This window comes from Stigmatopora nigra, chromosome 6 (genome assembly GCF_051989575.1).
Source record: "Stigmatopora nigra isolate UIUO_SnigA chromosome 6, RoL_Snig_1.1, whole genome shotgun sequence".
Lineage (NCBI taxonomy): Eukaryota > Metazoa > Chordata > Actinopteri > Syngnathiformes > Syngnathidae > Stigmatopora > Stigmatopora nigra.
The window spans coordinates 2896275-2912914 of NC_135513.1; the positions used below are offsets into that span (position 1 = coordinate 2896275).

The 16640-nt window shown below is 44.0% G+C and overlaps 2 protein-coding genes and 1 long non-coding RNA gene across 12 annotated transcripts in view; 2 read left to right on the forward strand and 1 right to left on the reverse strand.

The window, feature by feature from the left end:
• The window catches only part of gde1 (glycerophosphodiester phosphodiesterase 1), a 37277-nt gene extending 22741 nt beyond the window's left edge, over positions 1 to 14536 (forward strand). For 2 of the 10 annotated variants that reach the window (XM_077719647.1, XM_077719645.1), the window contains 2 exons: positions 560 to 771; positions 4688 to 14536. In XM_077719647.1, coding sequence (XP_077575773.1) covers positions 560 to 771; positions 4688 to 4835 — 360 coding nt within the window. In that variant the 3' untranslated portion in view covers positions 4836 to 14536. The remainder of the gene's footprint in view (positions 1 to 559; positions 772 to 4687) is intronic. The other 8 variants (XR_013326741.1, XR_013326742.1, XR_013326744.1 and 5 more) reach the window with 8 other exon arrangements.
• On the reverse strand, positions 1 to 16098 carry LOC144198567 (uncharacterized). The gene is made up of 3 exons (XR_013326745.1): positions 15684 to 16098; positions 3749 to 3849; positions 1 to 199 (listed from the first exon to the last, which is right to left on the reverse strand). It is a non-coding gene; the product is annotated as an uncharacterized LOC144198567 (long non-coding RNA).
• The window catches only part of mcrip2 (MAPK regulated corepressor interacting protein 2), a 9229-nt gene continuing 7754 nt past the window's right edge, over positions 15166 to 16640 (forward strand). Inside the window, exons 1-2 of the mRNA XM_077719650.1 lie at positions 15166 to 15672; positions 15755 to 15824. Of these exons, the coding sequence (XP_077575776.1) occupies positions 15612 to 15672; positions 15755 to 15824 (131 nt within the window). The 5' untranslated portion in view covers positions 15166 to 15611. The remainder of the gene's footprint in view (positions 15673 to 15754; positions 15825 to 16640) is intronic.

Here is a 16640-nt window from a genome sequence, read left to right on the forward strand (position 1 = left end):
TTTACTGTTGCTTATTATAAGTAGCAGTGCAAGATTTCACAGACTTATGTTCTAAAGATGGTTTTATTCCGTAACAGAAACTTTCACAATTTAGTATAATTTTCAACAAAGATGTCAGAGTAGGGGCGGCCCGGCAGCTGAGTGGTTAGCACGTCGGCCTCACAGTGAGGGACTTGGATTAAAATCCAGGTCGGTCCACCTGTGTGGATATTTGGATTTACATGTAATATCAATCAGTGCATAAGATTGAATTCAGTTTTTTGTCTCATTAATATTCCAGACTACATGCACTTTCACTTCCTGTCATTTACAATGGCACATTCAACACCCATAATCGAGCAATATAAACTTCAGTTCAGTTCTATTTTTTTTATTTCTGACAATAAAAACTCCGGTCATGGTAATAATTTTTGACTAAATGTAAGTGACCTGATATTCCTACAACAAGGGACTTTTAACTGACATAAAACAATTTCATTATTCGACATTCCTAATTTCTAAGGGGTGGCATTTTCTAGTTGGAAAAAAAATCTTTTATTCTTACTATGTCCTCACACAGATGAGGCAAACTAACCCACTGGTAGTCACCGCATTGACTCACAGGCCTTGGAGCTTGAGCCGCTTCGGAGACGGCTCCCCACGTTACAAGTCACCATGGAAGCACCATTGGCTGACGCTAATGGATATTGTGTTGGATTGGGCCCACCATCACTTGCTGTGGAAGCTGTGCGGCATTTCTGCATTTCTGGTGCAAAAGAACTTTGTCTCACAGTGAGTTTTTTTGTTGTTGTTGCCAGAAATCTGTTCATTAACCCTTTGACTGCCTCAAGTACATTTTTACAAAAAATTAAACTGTCTCAGCTAAATAGCAAAAATGCACCAGATGCCAAAACATGTTTTGAAGTTAGCACCATGCTCCCCAAACCTTGAAGGATTGAAAAACAATGTTTAGAGCAGGGGTCTCAAACTCAATTTACCTGAGGGCCGCAAGAGGCAGATTCTGGGTGAGGCTGGGCCGCATCAGGATTTCCACAAGAAAAGCGCTGATAAAACATTCCAACGTTATCAAATAACTTTATTTTTGAACAAAAAATAATGAATTAAATAAATTAACTTAAAGATGAATAAAAAATAAATCAATAAGTAATAAAATAATAATAATGAGAATACAGTAGATATCCAGTGGCTGGGTAAGTAGAGAAAACTAATTATTTTTATTTTGTTTCAAATGTCTGTATTAAAAGCTCTTTAAATTTGAACTTTCTGAACTTTACTTCTTGCTGCTAGAGACCTGGCAGCGCGTCTTCTCACATAGCTTAGTCACATTTGGCTTGAGGGAGGAAGCAGTGGAGACCCTCAAAAGAGCTTGAAGATGCTCATCAGTAAGTCTGGACCTATACTTGGACTTATTGAAGTTCAAGGTGGAGAAGAGTTTCTCACACAAGTATGTGCTTCCAAAAAGGCACATGGTGAAGATTCGGGAAAGTTTAGGGAAGCTGGGGCTCAACTCTCTCAAAAAATGTCCAAGCTTGTCTGCTTCTCCACTCACCTCCCTGAACTTGGCTTTGAGTGCAGAGTTGCACTGCAGGTCAATGAGCTCCATTTGAAGCTCAGGAGGGGCATCTTGCACATCAAATGAGAAGGGGTCCGCAAACATTTGAAATGTGGCTTTTTATGTCTTGAAGTCTGCAAATCTGTGATCAAATTCCTCTTGCAGCTTCGAAATGTCCTCCACATATTTCTCACCACTGAATGGTGTGCCTGCATCCACAAGAGCATTGCATGCTGAGAAATGGAAAAGGTTTGTCTGAGAGAGCTGGGCTTTCCATAACAAAAGTTTAGTGCAGAATGCTCTCGCGTTGTCATCGGCAGCACTGACAAGTTGCCCCTGGCCTTGTAGCTTCTTGTTCAGTACATTAAGCTCATGTGTGATATCAACAAGAAAAGCTAAGTCCATGAGCCATTTGGGATCACTTAGCACAGGAACAGCAACCCCGTCTATCTCCATGAAGTCTTTTACTTCTGCTCTCAACTCAAAAAATCTCTTCAACACATTTCCCCTGCTGAGCCAACGTACCTCAGTGAAGTAGAGGACATCCCCATGTTCAGACTCCATTTCCTCCAAAAAAGCACGAAACCTTCTATGCTTTAAGCCCCTGGATCTGATTTGGTTGATGCATTTCACAACGACAGACATCACATTGTCAAACTTCAGGCATCTGCTGCAAAGGGCCTGCTGATGGATAATGCAGTGCAGAGCTATGGCTGACTCCACACCCTCCTCTTTCAGTTTTTTTGAACAAGTGCTACCAGTCCATTCTTCCTCCCAATCATTGATGGGGCTCCATCATTTGTTATTCCAACAAAGCTCTTCCATGGCAAACCGGCATTCTGAAAGGCATCACACAGCTTGTGAAATAATTCCTTAGCGGTGGTCTGGCCATGCATTGGAATTATTGTGAGCAACTCCAACACTTCAAAATTGTCATCAACACCACGGACATATATTGCGAGCTGGGCAGTGTCTGTGATGTCTGTGGTTTCATCAAGAGCCACTGAATATACACTGAAGTTTTGCGCTTTCTCACAAAGTTGACCATAAACGTCACTTGACAGTTCAGATATGTGCTCTACCACGGTGTTAGCAGAAAGGCTGATGTTGTTGAACTGACTTTTTTTTTCTGGACAGACAATATGTGCAGCCAGTAATATGCACTTTTTGATAAATTCACCTTCTGTGAATGGCTTGCCTGCCTTGGCAATCATCTCACAAACGGCATAGCTAGCTTCGACTGCTGCATCACTTTCTTTTGTAGCCTTCTTGAAAAAACCCTGTTGCCTCAGAAGACTTGTTTTAAGACTGTCAACCTGGTTGGCTCTCTCATCTCCCTGGTATTTGTCGTACTCCTCAGCATGTCTCGTAGCATAATGACGTTTCAAATTGTATTCCTTGTGGACCGCAACTTTTTCAGTGCAAATGAGACACGTCGGGGTGCCCCTGTGCTCAACAAAGAAATATTGCACTCCCCACTTTTCTTGAAACTGTCTATGCTCATCACTGACCTTTCTCTTCACGGCAGGCTTTGTAACAGACATCTCCGGGGCTGTAATGTGTTTACACTTGGAATGAGTCTCAGATTGAACTCTTAACTTTCAGTCGCGCGGTTCTGTGGCGCATGCGCACTTTCGATTTGACGTTTGACTTTCAGTCGCGCGGGTCTGTGGCGCATGCGCACTTTCGCTCTCCGATCGTATTGGATTACGGCCGAGCAGTGTGATCGGCTTCACGGCTTCTCCTCTGCACAGCTGATTGGAGGAATGAATGAGTGAGCGAGGCACTGGACAGCCCGGCCAATGTCCCGCCCTCCAGAGCCGTATACTTCACCGTGATTGGTTCATCCAGCTCAGAACACCGTGTCATTCATATCAATCTTGCGTGCCGCGCGGACATTAATCTTGCATATTACGACGCGGGCCGCAAATTAGCATCCCACGGGCCGCATTTGGCCCTTGGCCGCGGGTTTGAGACCCCTGGTTTAGAGTCTGTTAGGTGCTGCCATCTGTCGTTTGATTGAAGAAGTAATCACCCTCCACATAACAGCTGTTAAAACGTAAACAAAAGACCAGTGCGGACAAACATTTTACCGGACCGTTTTGGGCTTTTAAAGTCCAAAAAAATAATTTTTCCCCCAAAAATATTCATAATGTATGAGTTATCTGCCGCCTTGCAGTGTAGACGTTTACTCGCCTGACTTTGGGGTACCCGGACATTTCGGCGACGGACACATCGTCGAAGGACAATTCGTCTTCGAACACTTCGTCTCCAGACAGTTCGCCTAACCTTAACCACTATTAAAGTAAAGAAGACAAAGTAAATTCACATATTCTTTATGAAAGAAAAGAAAACAGCAAAAACTCGCTCGACAACACAGAACATTTGGGCGTGTGCAAGTACTAAATGCGCTCGTCTCTAAACACACTACGTACGAAACGGTTCCTACGTTGAGTGCTCCACGTTTGGGAAGACCCCAAAAAGAATCAACGTGAACTTCACAGATGGGAGTTTTTATTTTTCTTTATTAAAAAAAATAATACAGCAAAAACTCGCTTGACAACACAAACACATTAACATTTGGGCGTGTGCAAGTACTAAATGTGCGCGTCTCTAAACACACTACGCACAAAATGGTTCCTACGTTGAGTGCTCTACGTTTGGAAAGACCCAAATAGAATCAATGAGACATCTGAGTTGTTATGTCACGTTGATTCTCTTTGGAGTCTTTCCAAACGTGGAGCGCTCAACGTTGGAACCGTTTCATGCGTAGTGTGTTTTGAGGCGAGCACATTTGAGGCGAGCACATTTTGAGGCGAGCACATTTTGAGGCGAGCACATTTTGAGGCGAGCACATTTTGAGGCGAGCACATTTTGAGGCGAGCACATTTTGAGGCGAGCACATTTTGAGGCGAGCACATTTTGAGGCGAGCACATTTTGAGGCGAGCACATTTTGAGGCGAGCACATTTTGAGGCGAGCACATTTTGAGGCGAGCACATTTTGAGGCGAGCACATTTGAGGCGAGCACATTTGAGGCGAGCACATTTAAGAAGGAAATAGAGCCATCATATATTAGCCATCAAAAGGTTAAATTAGATATGGATTCACAATGTCAGTTTTCTTTTTTTCGCAGGGACTATGTGCAATACTGGAGCCAGAGAGGGGTGGCAGTGGTTGCCTGGACTGTAAACAGCGGTGTTGAGAAGCAACACTACCAGGAACTTCTGAAAGTCAGCTACATCACAGACAGCCTTGTGGAAGACTGTGATCCACACTATTAACACTCCAACATGTACAGACAGAAAACAAAACAGTAAACTCCTCATGTGCCATTCTTTAGTAAGTACTGTATTTTCCACACTAAGGCACAACTTCAATAGATGGCCTATTTTAAAACTTTCCATAAATAAGACGCACAACAATATAAGCAGTAGACATAGTAAAACTAGTGGTTGGGGGGTTACGTTATGCATCCCGTCTATGGAGCCATGCAAAAGATAATTTCATAGCAAAATTAACCCAGTGGTGTGCCGTCAGGGCCTTCAAGACTTCTCTGCTGGCCTAAGAAATATCTGAGTCATGTATTATATTTTGTCCATCAATACTTATTAAATAATTTCAAATTATATTTTAGCTTCCTTTCATTGCTTTCCCCCTGGTTGCTCTGCTTCCTGATGTGTTTTCATATTGAAGGATTTAACCAATCACAATTCAGCCATTATTTGTTACCGTGGTCATAAATCTGCCTCAAGGCCTTCACAATCATTTCTGCATTTCTGCAGGCTCTGTTTCATTAAACAAGCATCGATAAGACTGTTGCTTAACCAATCAGATTTTGATTTGGTGACACTGAGGCCTTCTCGCAGGCGTAGAGATATGTCATTGCCTTCTCGCATTTGTAGGGAAACGTCATCGCTTTCACCAACTATGAATGGCTAGTGATAGAGTAGGCAGGCCAAAGCCAGCCAGAGCTCGCAAACTGAACCAACAATGGCTGACGGAGAAAAAACAAATGGATTTGTTTGCAAATTTGCTGGAAAAGCCATTTTCCAGACGGACTTTTCCAGAAAAAATAGACATCATTAAGAAAGCGTGGTCAACTCCAAAGCTAGCAAGCCTGTTACAACCAGGAAAAGGGTTTGTCTGCCACTTTCAGTTCGCCAACTACGAGCGCTACCCCTGGCTCACGGGCTCCGGGGAACACTGCAAATTGTTTTGCTGGGTGTGCTTGTTATTTTCCACCGATTGACATGGTGTTTGGAGCAGCACTGGATTAGCAAATTTGACTTGTTTAACTAAAGCATCAACGAGACACCAAAGCTTTGCTGGAGACTTACAAGCAACGTTGCAGATAAACGGAGCGCCGCAACGAAAAAGTAAAGAAAAATAGGGAAATCTTAAAAAGTTTGATAGACTGTGTCATTTTGAAATTGCAGTTCTCATCATTAAATTTTTGGTGGAAAATGAATGTCCGGGTAAAGTTGTGGCACAGTGTAATGACGGTGAAGCGGTCATGTCTTCTGGTTTAAATGGGTGTAGGCAAAAGTTAAGGAGAGAGCACCGTAAGCATCATATATATAATCATATATTATATTTTGTCCGTCGATACTTATTAAATCAGGGGTGTCAAACTCCCTCTGGTCTGCGGACCGAATACAGCTTAATTTGAGATCAAGCGGGCCGGACCAGTAAACTCATTGCAAAATTACATAGAACAAACAAAAGACCACTTTTTTCCTTTGAATTAGTCACTAATACTAATAATTTGTGCAAAGAATGAGTAAATTGTCAAAATGTTTATTAACAGACTTTTTGCTGATGAGGGTGCGAGGCAAACGGAAAAGTAGATAATACAATTGTCGCCAATAGACACTGTACAGACGTTCAATTTAAAAAAAAAAAAAAAAATCAGACATAGGCATTGTCGTCATCATTGACTTGACAAAAAGCCTAGTAGTCATCATACCCTCAGCAGCGTATGACGAAATTGTATAGTGCTTCTCCACAAGTTCGTCTTCCCAGGCCAGACACATTTATGACATTTATTTATGACATATTCATACTTGTTAGCTCTCCGCCTTGAGCGCCATTTTCCGGCGACTACAAGTTGCCTCACCGATGCCAACAAGAATAAGATGGATCACTTACCTCTCAGTCTTTATACTTACCCTCCCTCAGTCATCCTGTGGAAGGTAGATCTGCACCAAACAACCTTCCTGTTTCTTCAATTCGACTTGACTTAATTTCATAGTAGGGATATGTGTAGTCGTCACGTCACGTGTTGCTGCAGGTTCAGAGACCTGATGGCAGTTGGGAAGAAGCTGTCCTTGAGCCTGTTTGTCCGTGCTTTGTAGGACCTGTAGCGTCTGCCAGATGGAAGCAACTGGAACAGGCCGTGTCCAGGGTGGTATGGGTCTCCAACAATGGACCCGGCTCTTCTGAGGTATCGGGGGTTGGCAATGTCTTCTAGCGATGGCAGAGAGCAGCCGACGATCTTCTGGGCAGTGTTTATCACTCTCTGTATGGCTTTTTTGTCTGCTGTCGTGCTTCCGGTATACCACACTGTGATGCCGTAAGTCAGGATGCTCTCCACAGTGGCTCTGTAGAAGGTTGCCAGAAGCTTGGTGTCCAACTTGTCCCTTCTCAGTACCCTGAGGAAGTGGAGTCGTTTCTGGGCCTTCTTCACTAACACTGTGGTGTTTGTGGACCAGGAGAGCCTATCCGTGACGTGGACTCCCAGGAATTTGAACGATTGGACCCTGTCTACACATACTCCGTTAATGAGGAGTGGGGCCAGGTCTGTGCTGCGCTTGCGAAAGTCCAAGATTATTTCTTTAGTCTTTGCGGTATTCAGTGTAAGATTGTTCGCCGAGCACCAAGAAGACAGTTTGTCGACCTCGCCTCTGTAAGCTGACTCATCCCCGCCAGAGATGAGTCCGATCACAGTGGTGTCATCGGCGAATTTGATGATAGAGTTTGACTGGTGGGCTGGTGTGCAGTCGTATGTGTACAGGGAGTACAGGAGAGGACTCAGTACACAGCCTTGTGGTGAGCCTGTGTTTAGTGTGATGGAGGAAGAGAGGTGTGGACCCATTCTGACCGTTTGTGGTCGACCAGTCAAGAAGTTCTTTATCCAGCAGCAGATTGAAGAGGATAGTCCAAGGTGGTAGAGTTTGTCCTTCAGGATGTCCGGCTTGATGGTGTTGAAGGCTGAGCTGTAGTCTATGAAAAGCATCCTCACATAGTTCCCCTGGTGCTCCAGGTGGCTCAGTGCTGTGTGAAGAGCCACGGCGATAGCATCCTCAGTGGACCTGTTTTCCCTATAAGCAAACTGGTGCGGGTCAACTGAGGGGGGAATTGTCTTTCTGATGTGTCGGGCCACCAACTTTTCAAAGCACTTCATGATCACAGGCGTGAGAGCAACAGGCCTGTAATCGTTCAAGCTGCCGATGGTTGGCTTTTTGGGGACAGGAATGATGGTGGCAGATTTTAGGCAGGCAGGAACGATGGATTGTTGCAAGGACCGATTGAAAATGTCCGTGAAGACTCCTGCCAGCTGATCAGCACAGGCTTTGAGCACTTTGCCAGGTATTCCGTCTGGACCAGCAGCCTTCCTGGTGTTCACAGCCTGCATTTCCAGTCTCACTTCCTGTTCCTGAAACTCCAGTGTATTGTCGCAGGGTGGTGGTGGGAGTGTTGACACTTGGTTTGATTTGTCAGATTCAAAGCGGGCAAAGAAATGGTTCAGTTCCTCCGCTAGTGAGACATTCGCGTTTACAGACATGGAATTGTTCTTGTAGTTAGTGATATGTCGTATTCCCTGCCACATCTTCTTTGGGTTGTTTTCTTTGAAGTGCTCTTCGATTTTCTTAGTATATGCTGCCTTGGCCTTCTTTATGCCCCTTTTCAGCTCAGCTCTGGCAGCTCTATACTTTCTTTTGTCCCCCGATCTGTAGGCGGTGTTACGGCATTTGATAAGTGCTTGTGTCTCTTTGGTCATCCAGGGTTTTTGATTTGGAAAAACTCGTATCCGTTTGTTTGTAGTGACGTTGTCAATGCCGTTTCTGATGTAGGAGAGTACATTTTCTGTATAGTCCAGGAGGTCGTTGTGTTCAAAAAGTTCCCAGTTGGTGCGGGAAAAGCAGTCCTGCAGTTTAGAAAGAGCGTTCTCGGGCCAAGTTTTTATTGACTTTATTTTTGGCTTTGTCTGCGTTCGGAGTGTGTTGTACGCAGGGGTTAGAGATATACAAAGATGGTCTGAACCAGATAGATGTGGGAGAGGATCAGCTTTATAGGCATGTTTGATGTTCGAGTAGACATGGTCGAGAATTTTGTCTTGTCTTGTATTGCATTTGACATATTGGGTGAACTTAGGTAGGACAGTCTTTAAACTTGCTTTGTTGAAGTCACCAGCGACAATAAAGACTCCATCAGGGTGGTCGAGCTGTTGTTTATTTACAGCCGTTAGCAGTAAGTCGAGAGCCGTGTTGACGTTAGCATTTGGAGGTATGTAGATAGCCGTTACTATGACGACCGTTAGCTCCCTCGGCAGGTAGTATGGTCTGCATCGTATTGCCAATAGCTCCAAATCCGGAGAACAGTGGGTGTCAATGATCTTGTTGTTACAGCACCATTCATTGTGAATGTACATGCATAGTCCACCGCCTTTGCTTTTTCCTGTTAGTTCTTTGGAACGATCGTTCCGAAAAAGCGTTCGGCTAGCTAGCGATAGCGCAGCGTCGGGTATATGCTGGTGTAGCCATGTTTCCGTGATGAGAATAATGTTGCAATACCTTACGAAGCTGTTGGTAGCAACTCGAAGTTCCAACTCATCCATTTTGTGGGTAATGGATCGGGCATTTGTCAGAAAGATACTAGGAAGCGGGGTTCGGAAAGGTAAATTTACCAGGTCAAGGTGGTCCTAGTTCCGCCGCAGTGTTGCTTTCATGTTGTTTGCACGTACTAAAACACTGCGCCCTCTAGCGGATAATACAAGAACTACAAATTATAAAGAAAATTCATATTTTTTTTATACAATGCAGCTTTCTTCCCCGGGCCGTACCATACCACCAGACGGGACAGATCCGGCCTGCAGGCCGTATGTTGACACCCCTGTATTAAATAATTCCAAATTGTCTGCTAGCTTCCTTTCATTGCTCTTGCCCCTGGTTGCACTGCTTCCAGATGTGTTTTCTTATTGAAGCATTTAACCAATCACATAGCCATTATTTGTTGCCAGGGTCAGAAATCTGCCTCAAGGCCTTCACAATCAGTTCTGCGGGCTCTGCTGCATTAATCAAGCGTCGATAAGACTGTTGCTTTAACCAATCAGAATTCGATTTGGTGACACCAAGGCCATTTCGCAGGCGGAGGGATACGTCATCGCTTTCACCAACTATGATTGGCTAGGAGGCGGACCAAAGCCAAAATGAGCCAGCCACTCGCAAACTCCACCCACAATGGCGGACGGAGGAAAACAAATGAATTTGGTTGCAGATTTACTCACAAAGCTATTTTCTAGAGAAAAATGGACATCATTAAGAAAGCATGTTACAGCCGGCAAATGGGTGTGTCCGCCACTTTCAGTGCGCTAACTATGAGAGCTACCAAGCTGTATTTGGAGCGAGCTGTACAAGCAAATATATTGGTGTGTTGATTTAAAGCCATTTTCAAGATGGACTATGCCAGAAATATGACAGGACAGGCTCGACCTTCTTCATTAGCTTTGATGGCGATAGAAAATAAGGACGAAATAAAGGAGGATGAGTATTCTGTACAGTTAAAAAGGATTTCTGGTGAGTAAAACAGGGCAATATTCCTAAATAATATTTCAATTGTGGGCCCGGTCCTGATATCTGAAAAGCTCCAGTGTCTGTATTTAATCACTAAATGCTGCTAGGAAGTGGATGTTACCCCATTTTAGTGCAATTTTTGCCATTTCGCCATTGACGTCCATCAGTCTTTTTCAGGGGGCCAAAGTATGGCCACACCCGCTCGGTGCCTCTCACCGTGAGCAACTCCAGAATAGAAATGTCCAAATCTATGCCTTCAGTAGTGCTACGTGTGAATCAATCTAACCCTCAATAAGTATTTTATGGTACTCGGACAATTTGGCAAAAGACATTTCACCGACAGACATTTCGACGACAGACGTTTCGCCGGCGTACAGTTTGCTGAATGGAAGTTTCGCCGACGGACTTTTCGCTGAACGGACAGTTCGCCTAACGTACGTTGAAAAACACACATGATCCGGGGGCGGGGCGAGCGAATCACGTTTTGGCAAAATGTCCGTTCGGCGAAACGTCCGATGGCGAAACGTCCCTTTGGCGAACTGTCCATCGGCAAAACGTCTTTCGGCGAATCGTCCGGGCACGGTATTTTATAGCTATAAAACCTATACTGCAGCTACAGCCAAATCAATAATAACCAAAAAAAAAAGAAATCATGTCTGAAAGTAGACACATTTTACTCAACAAAAAATATTTTTATTTATACAAAAAGTCCATCCTCTCTTTCCTCAAGAAGATTTCAATTACTGTCGTACAGATTACCCGTGCATTTCAGGTCCATCAAGAAGTTTTTTTTTTATCGCCATCAAAGCACGTTCGGTGGCCTCGTAAATTTCCTCATATCAGCTCCTCTCGCATTGAACTGTGTTGGGTCTGAAGTTACAGATCCCCATACTTACCAACCGTGCACTAAGGAAAAACGAGGCATGAGACTGTGTTGTATTTTAAAGCGACCGCGCGGCTTGGAGAGGTCGGAGGCGCGAGTCAATGACTCGAGCTCGGCTCCGCGGAACTCTCTCTCTTCCCAAGTCGCAAGTCGCGCTTTTATTAAGTTTCGGCATTGATGTCATGAAAAAGGTACAACAGTCACTGAGACGTGTTAAAGACATAGATTATGATTATTGACAGGATGTTCTTTGTCATAGAGAATTTGTATGTCACGAAACCTTGCACATAATCTTTCAATCCGTGTCACGGTTAAATGTCATAGGGACCTTCAATCCATATCACAATCATCAGTGTCACCACCATCATAGCTGTCACTGTTCAGCTGCAAATTTGTCATAGAGCCATGCATCTTTGTAATAGGGAATATGTATGTCCTTTGAAATGCACATGTTATTGTGACTCCTGTTTTACGCAACTTCACGAACTGTCACAAAACTCCTGTACTCCTGCAAGACAAAACTGTCCATCCAATTTGTTGTTCTGTAGTATTGAAAAAAGCACATCTGAATGTTCAAAAATCCCATTAAATGAGTGAAGCAAAAAAAACAAAATTCTAAATCATCCAGACGTGCTTTGGATCCATGAGCACACCGCACAGACTACTCGTCGTACTCGTCACGATGCTCCAGGATGTGATGAAACAGTTCCTTTAGAGCAGTTCTCTTCTCACATACTCAATTGACCACTCTGGATGTGTACTGCCACCGTGTTGGTGCCACGCAAGACAGACGCCGCTGGCAATTTTCGTCCAACAGCTGTGTGTTGTGGTGATCTAGAAAAAACTGCAGCAAAGCCATTAAGGTGAGCAAAAATATCTTGCATTATTTAAGCTTTGAGGCCCTCTGAGTCTGTACTAAATTGAGCCGATGTGCATAGCAATGTATGAATAAAGCTAACGGTACTCTCCTCAACTTTAGCCTACGCCCCATTTAATCCTGAAGACATGACCACTGCACCTTCATAACACAATTTTACTCAGACATTCATTTTCCACCAAAAATTGAATGATACGACCTGCAATGTCATCGGCTCACTTCCCACTTGTAAAATTTGCAAATCTACCTTTTCATTGTGTTACTCCGTACCCCTGCGCACTTGCACGTTGAATTATGACTCCACTCTGGTTTGTCCAAAAGTTTTGGAGAGCACCGTTGCTTGTAAGTGTCTGGCAATGCTTTGGCGTCCCGTTGCTGCTTTGGTTAAACAAGTCAAATTTGCAAATCCAGTGTTGTTCCAAACTCCATGTCAATTTGTGCCAAATAACAAGCACTCCCAGCAACACAATTGGCAGTTTTCCTTGGATCCGTTAGCCAGGTATAGCGCTCGTAGTTAGCGAACTGAAAGTGGCGGACAAACTGGCTTGCTAGCATCGGAGTTGACCACCTTTTCTTTTTTTTCGGGAAAAGTAACTGGAAAATGGCTTTGTCAGCAAATCTGCAACCAAATCCATTTGTTTTCCTCTGTCGGCCATTGTCGGTGTAGTTTGTGAGCACTGGCTCGCTCACTCTGGCTTTGGCCCCCCTACTCTATCACTGGCCAATCATAGTTTGTGTAAGTGATGGCGTATCTCTACGCCTGCGGGAAGGCCTTGAGGCAGATTTCTGACCCTGGCAACAAATAATGGCTGAAATGTGATTGATTAAATACTTAAATATGGAAGCACACTTTGGGAATCTATGATTCAGATATTTCTCAGGCCAGCAGAGAAGGCCCTGACGGCACACCACTGCCAAACCCCCTCGAGAGGAGGGGTACCGGAACCCAAGCTGTGCGTAGAGGTGAGCCCGACTATGTCAAGCCATAATTTCGCAACCTCAGGCACTAGCACATGCTCTTTTCCAAACAGAAAAGTGACATCCCACTTCCCAACAGTCAGCTTGTGCAGCCGGTGATTGGACCGCCAAGGATCGCTCCTTTGGCTATCGCCCAACTGTCGATGCACCTGACCTCTTTGGCTCCTTTCACAGGTGGTGAACCCATGTGAAGGGGAACCCACATCGTTTCTCTGGGCTCTGCCCGGCCGGGGCCCATGGGTATAGGCCCGGCCACCAGGTGCTCGCCATCGTGCCCCGCCTCCTGGCCTGGCACCAGAGTGGGGTCCCAGTGACCCACGTTGTTGGGTTTATTCTGTATTACTATTATATACATATATGTGTAGTAAATCATTTGTTTCTTAAATCATTCTTCCTATTGTTCGGCTCGAGGTCATAAACAGCTGCCTGGTCCACTCTCACGTGGACTTCTTATCCAAGGATTGTTTATGCTACATCTCACCCAGTATCGGGCTCTGAGGGCTGTTGATCGGGAGGCAGCAAGGACTCGGGATATCTGCCACTTCCATAACACTCGTATAGTGTGGATACCTCGTGACGCACTTCGGGGTTTTCTATGTAATTGTTATATGATTGTTAGGTCAAATGAAGGCGTGATTGTTTTAATCCAAATGCCTTAAAGCCGTACGCGAAATACTGTTCGAGAGGATACTTTTGAAGACAAGGGGCTCGATGTGTCTTCCTTTAAGGTCCTTATCTGTGATCCAATCTATTTAACTAAATGTCAATAATTGAATAAGATGTCTGCCTGCAGTTATTGATAATTACGAAGAAGGGTAATTATTGATGAACCTATCACACATCCAAGCAAGGGAATATGCCGTTCAATGGTATTTCTCATCATACGAGTTCTTCTGGACCATTCTTTGTCTGGTCCCCCACCACAGACCAGTTTGCCATGGGTGACGCTACCAGGGGCACAAGGCCCAAACTACGTAGCTCCAAGGATCACCGCTCACACCATACTCGCGACACAGTTGTTGGGAAAGACTGATCTAAAGGATAAAACGTTTATTAACCACCTGACTACCAGGAAAAAAATGTCCAATTTTGAAATTCCCCAATCTATGTAAAGTAAATAGAATACTGCAAAATTTGGTATCATTGGAAAGCTCTGAATGTCCGCTATAGAGCACAAAAGTTCATGCGAATGGATGCACTGGTGGGAGATATTTAGGTTTACAAATGTCCTCTACAGAAGACAAATTTGGACTACAGGTACTCAGCAGGATGAGATTTAAATTGATGAGAATATAATGATTTATGTTCACGTGCCGTAGTACTGTGTATATTGTTTTCGATTAATGATTTTTTTTCCTGATAGTGAAATAACATTTGTATAGAACTTGTCAATGACTGTCAAAACTGGATGTCTGTTTGAATTATCAATAAAATTTGAAAAAGGTTTAACCATTTATGATTATTGATTCTTCAAGTGAGTGTATACTGTTTAGCAGGGGTTGGAAACCTTTTTGATGGAAAGAGCCATAAACAATTCATGTTTTTTGATTGTTAATCCTGAAGAGCTATCTTCCAAATTTAAAAGTCGCCATACATAAAAATGTGTGCCTTTTTAGACACTTCACCACTTTTAAATTACAAAGTCTCTGAATTCTCACATCATTGTTAGGTTGTTGCTAATCAATGAATATCAATGAGTATATCCGCGTAGAAGAGTGCAATGAAAAAAATATATAATTATAAGAGGAGGAAGTGCCAATGCCACAATACCAACATAATTCTCATTCCTGGGCTTTCTCACTAGGAGTTTACATATTTTACCTCACAGGTTAGCGGAGTGGCATATGCACCCATCAAAAGAGCCATATGTGGCTCCTGGGCCATAGGTTCACTACACTTGCTATGTATAGGCTCTGCTTTTACTCACAAAAATAGCTTTCCGTTGAGCAAAAACAAATAATCGGAGTAAATAAATATCAAAGTAAAATATTATTCTTCAATGGGTTCATCCATTAAGAATTTCATAACAATAACATGATTTGATAACATTGGAAACGTCGGCAAAATATTTTAGAAATTGTCAACCGGAAGTGATTGACATAACAGAGGCTAACTTTGACGCCTAGGGAAACATGATCGTTTCCGTCCTCGTGAGGTGGGAATAATTATACGAGTCGCGTCCTTGTATTTTGTGATAAGACGCCAAGCGGTGGCTTCGTGACTAGCTCCTCTATCGGAAAGCAGGGGAACGAGTGTCCGGTGTGTGAGTCACTGCCCTCAGGCAAAAAAAGAGCTGTTTGTCCTCGTGTGCGAATGAGTGGTGGCGACGTGTGGAGCCGCTTTCTCCTTGGATGACCTACGGAACACCTTGCGGAGGGTCCAAGAGGAGCGGTCAGGTCTGTGGCCACTTTTCCAAAGGTGTGCCGCCTACTTGCCAAGCGTTTGCCCCGGTATACCTCTCACCGCCGCGTGTAAAGTTAGAGTGGGCATCGTTCTGAAACTGGAGACTCGACACTGGTGTCGTCCCATGATGTACACTATTACCAGAGGGCCCAGCAAACTCGTTACACAACGGAGGACGACTACAGGTGAGCCTTACCTACAGCGTGACGCAATGTCAAGCCACATTGCGTGGACTAACATTAATTCTTCTTTTCTAATATACCGAAGCTCCCACGCAACAGATAGAGAGTCAATTCGCCGAGTTGAAGTGCAAGCCGACAAAGGGGTTCACGTCGAAGTAAGTTGCTCTCCTCGTTGGTATTAAATGACACGGCTGTGTCATAAATTATGACGTTTTCTGCATTTGTCGAGACAAACTGCAGTTGTTATGATACATTCGTGGTCCGTCACGCGAGACCTCAATTCCAGTTCACGACCAAAACTGCTGATGATATTCAAAACATTTCAAGTAGTTGGACCTGCAGTTAATAGTCATGTTTCAGTGGATTGAATCTCTATTGCTGGCAAAGCAGCCAATAAAATTGGATTGGATAACTTTATTCACCCATCTTCTGAACCACTTTATCCTAACGGGTCGTGGAGGGTGCTGGAGCCTATCCCAGCTGACTCCGGGCCAGAGGTGGGAAACACCCTGAATTGGTGGCCAGCCAATCAAAAAAAGGGCACAAGGAGAAAAACAACCATTCACACTCACCTAGGTGCAATTTAGTGTCCAATCAGCCTACCATGCCTGTCTTTGAAATGTCAGAGGAAACTGGAGTACCCAGAGGAAACCTACGCAGGCCCCGAGAGTACGTGCAACGTCCACACGGTTGGACTGACCTGGATTTGAACCCAGGTCCTCCACTGTGAGGTTGACGTGCTAAGCACTCATCCACCGACCGGGCCGCCTACCCAAATATTCACTTTCCCAATATAGAGTTAACTACATTTTGGAATGCGGCATTCTATTTTTTTTTGTCTTTAGTACTCAACAAAACAAAACAAACTTTCACCTCACAAACATTTGTGATTGAAATGACCATTTAATAAGAACCTTAAAAAGGGTTCAAATTTGAATGTTGTAAAGTTAATTCTGAACAAAGCTGCAGTT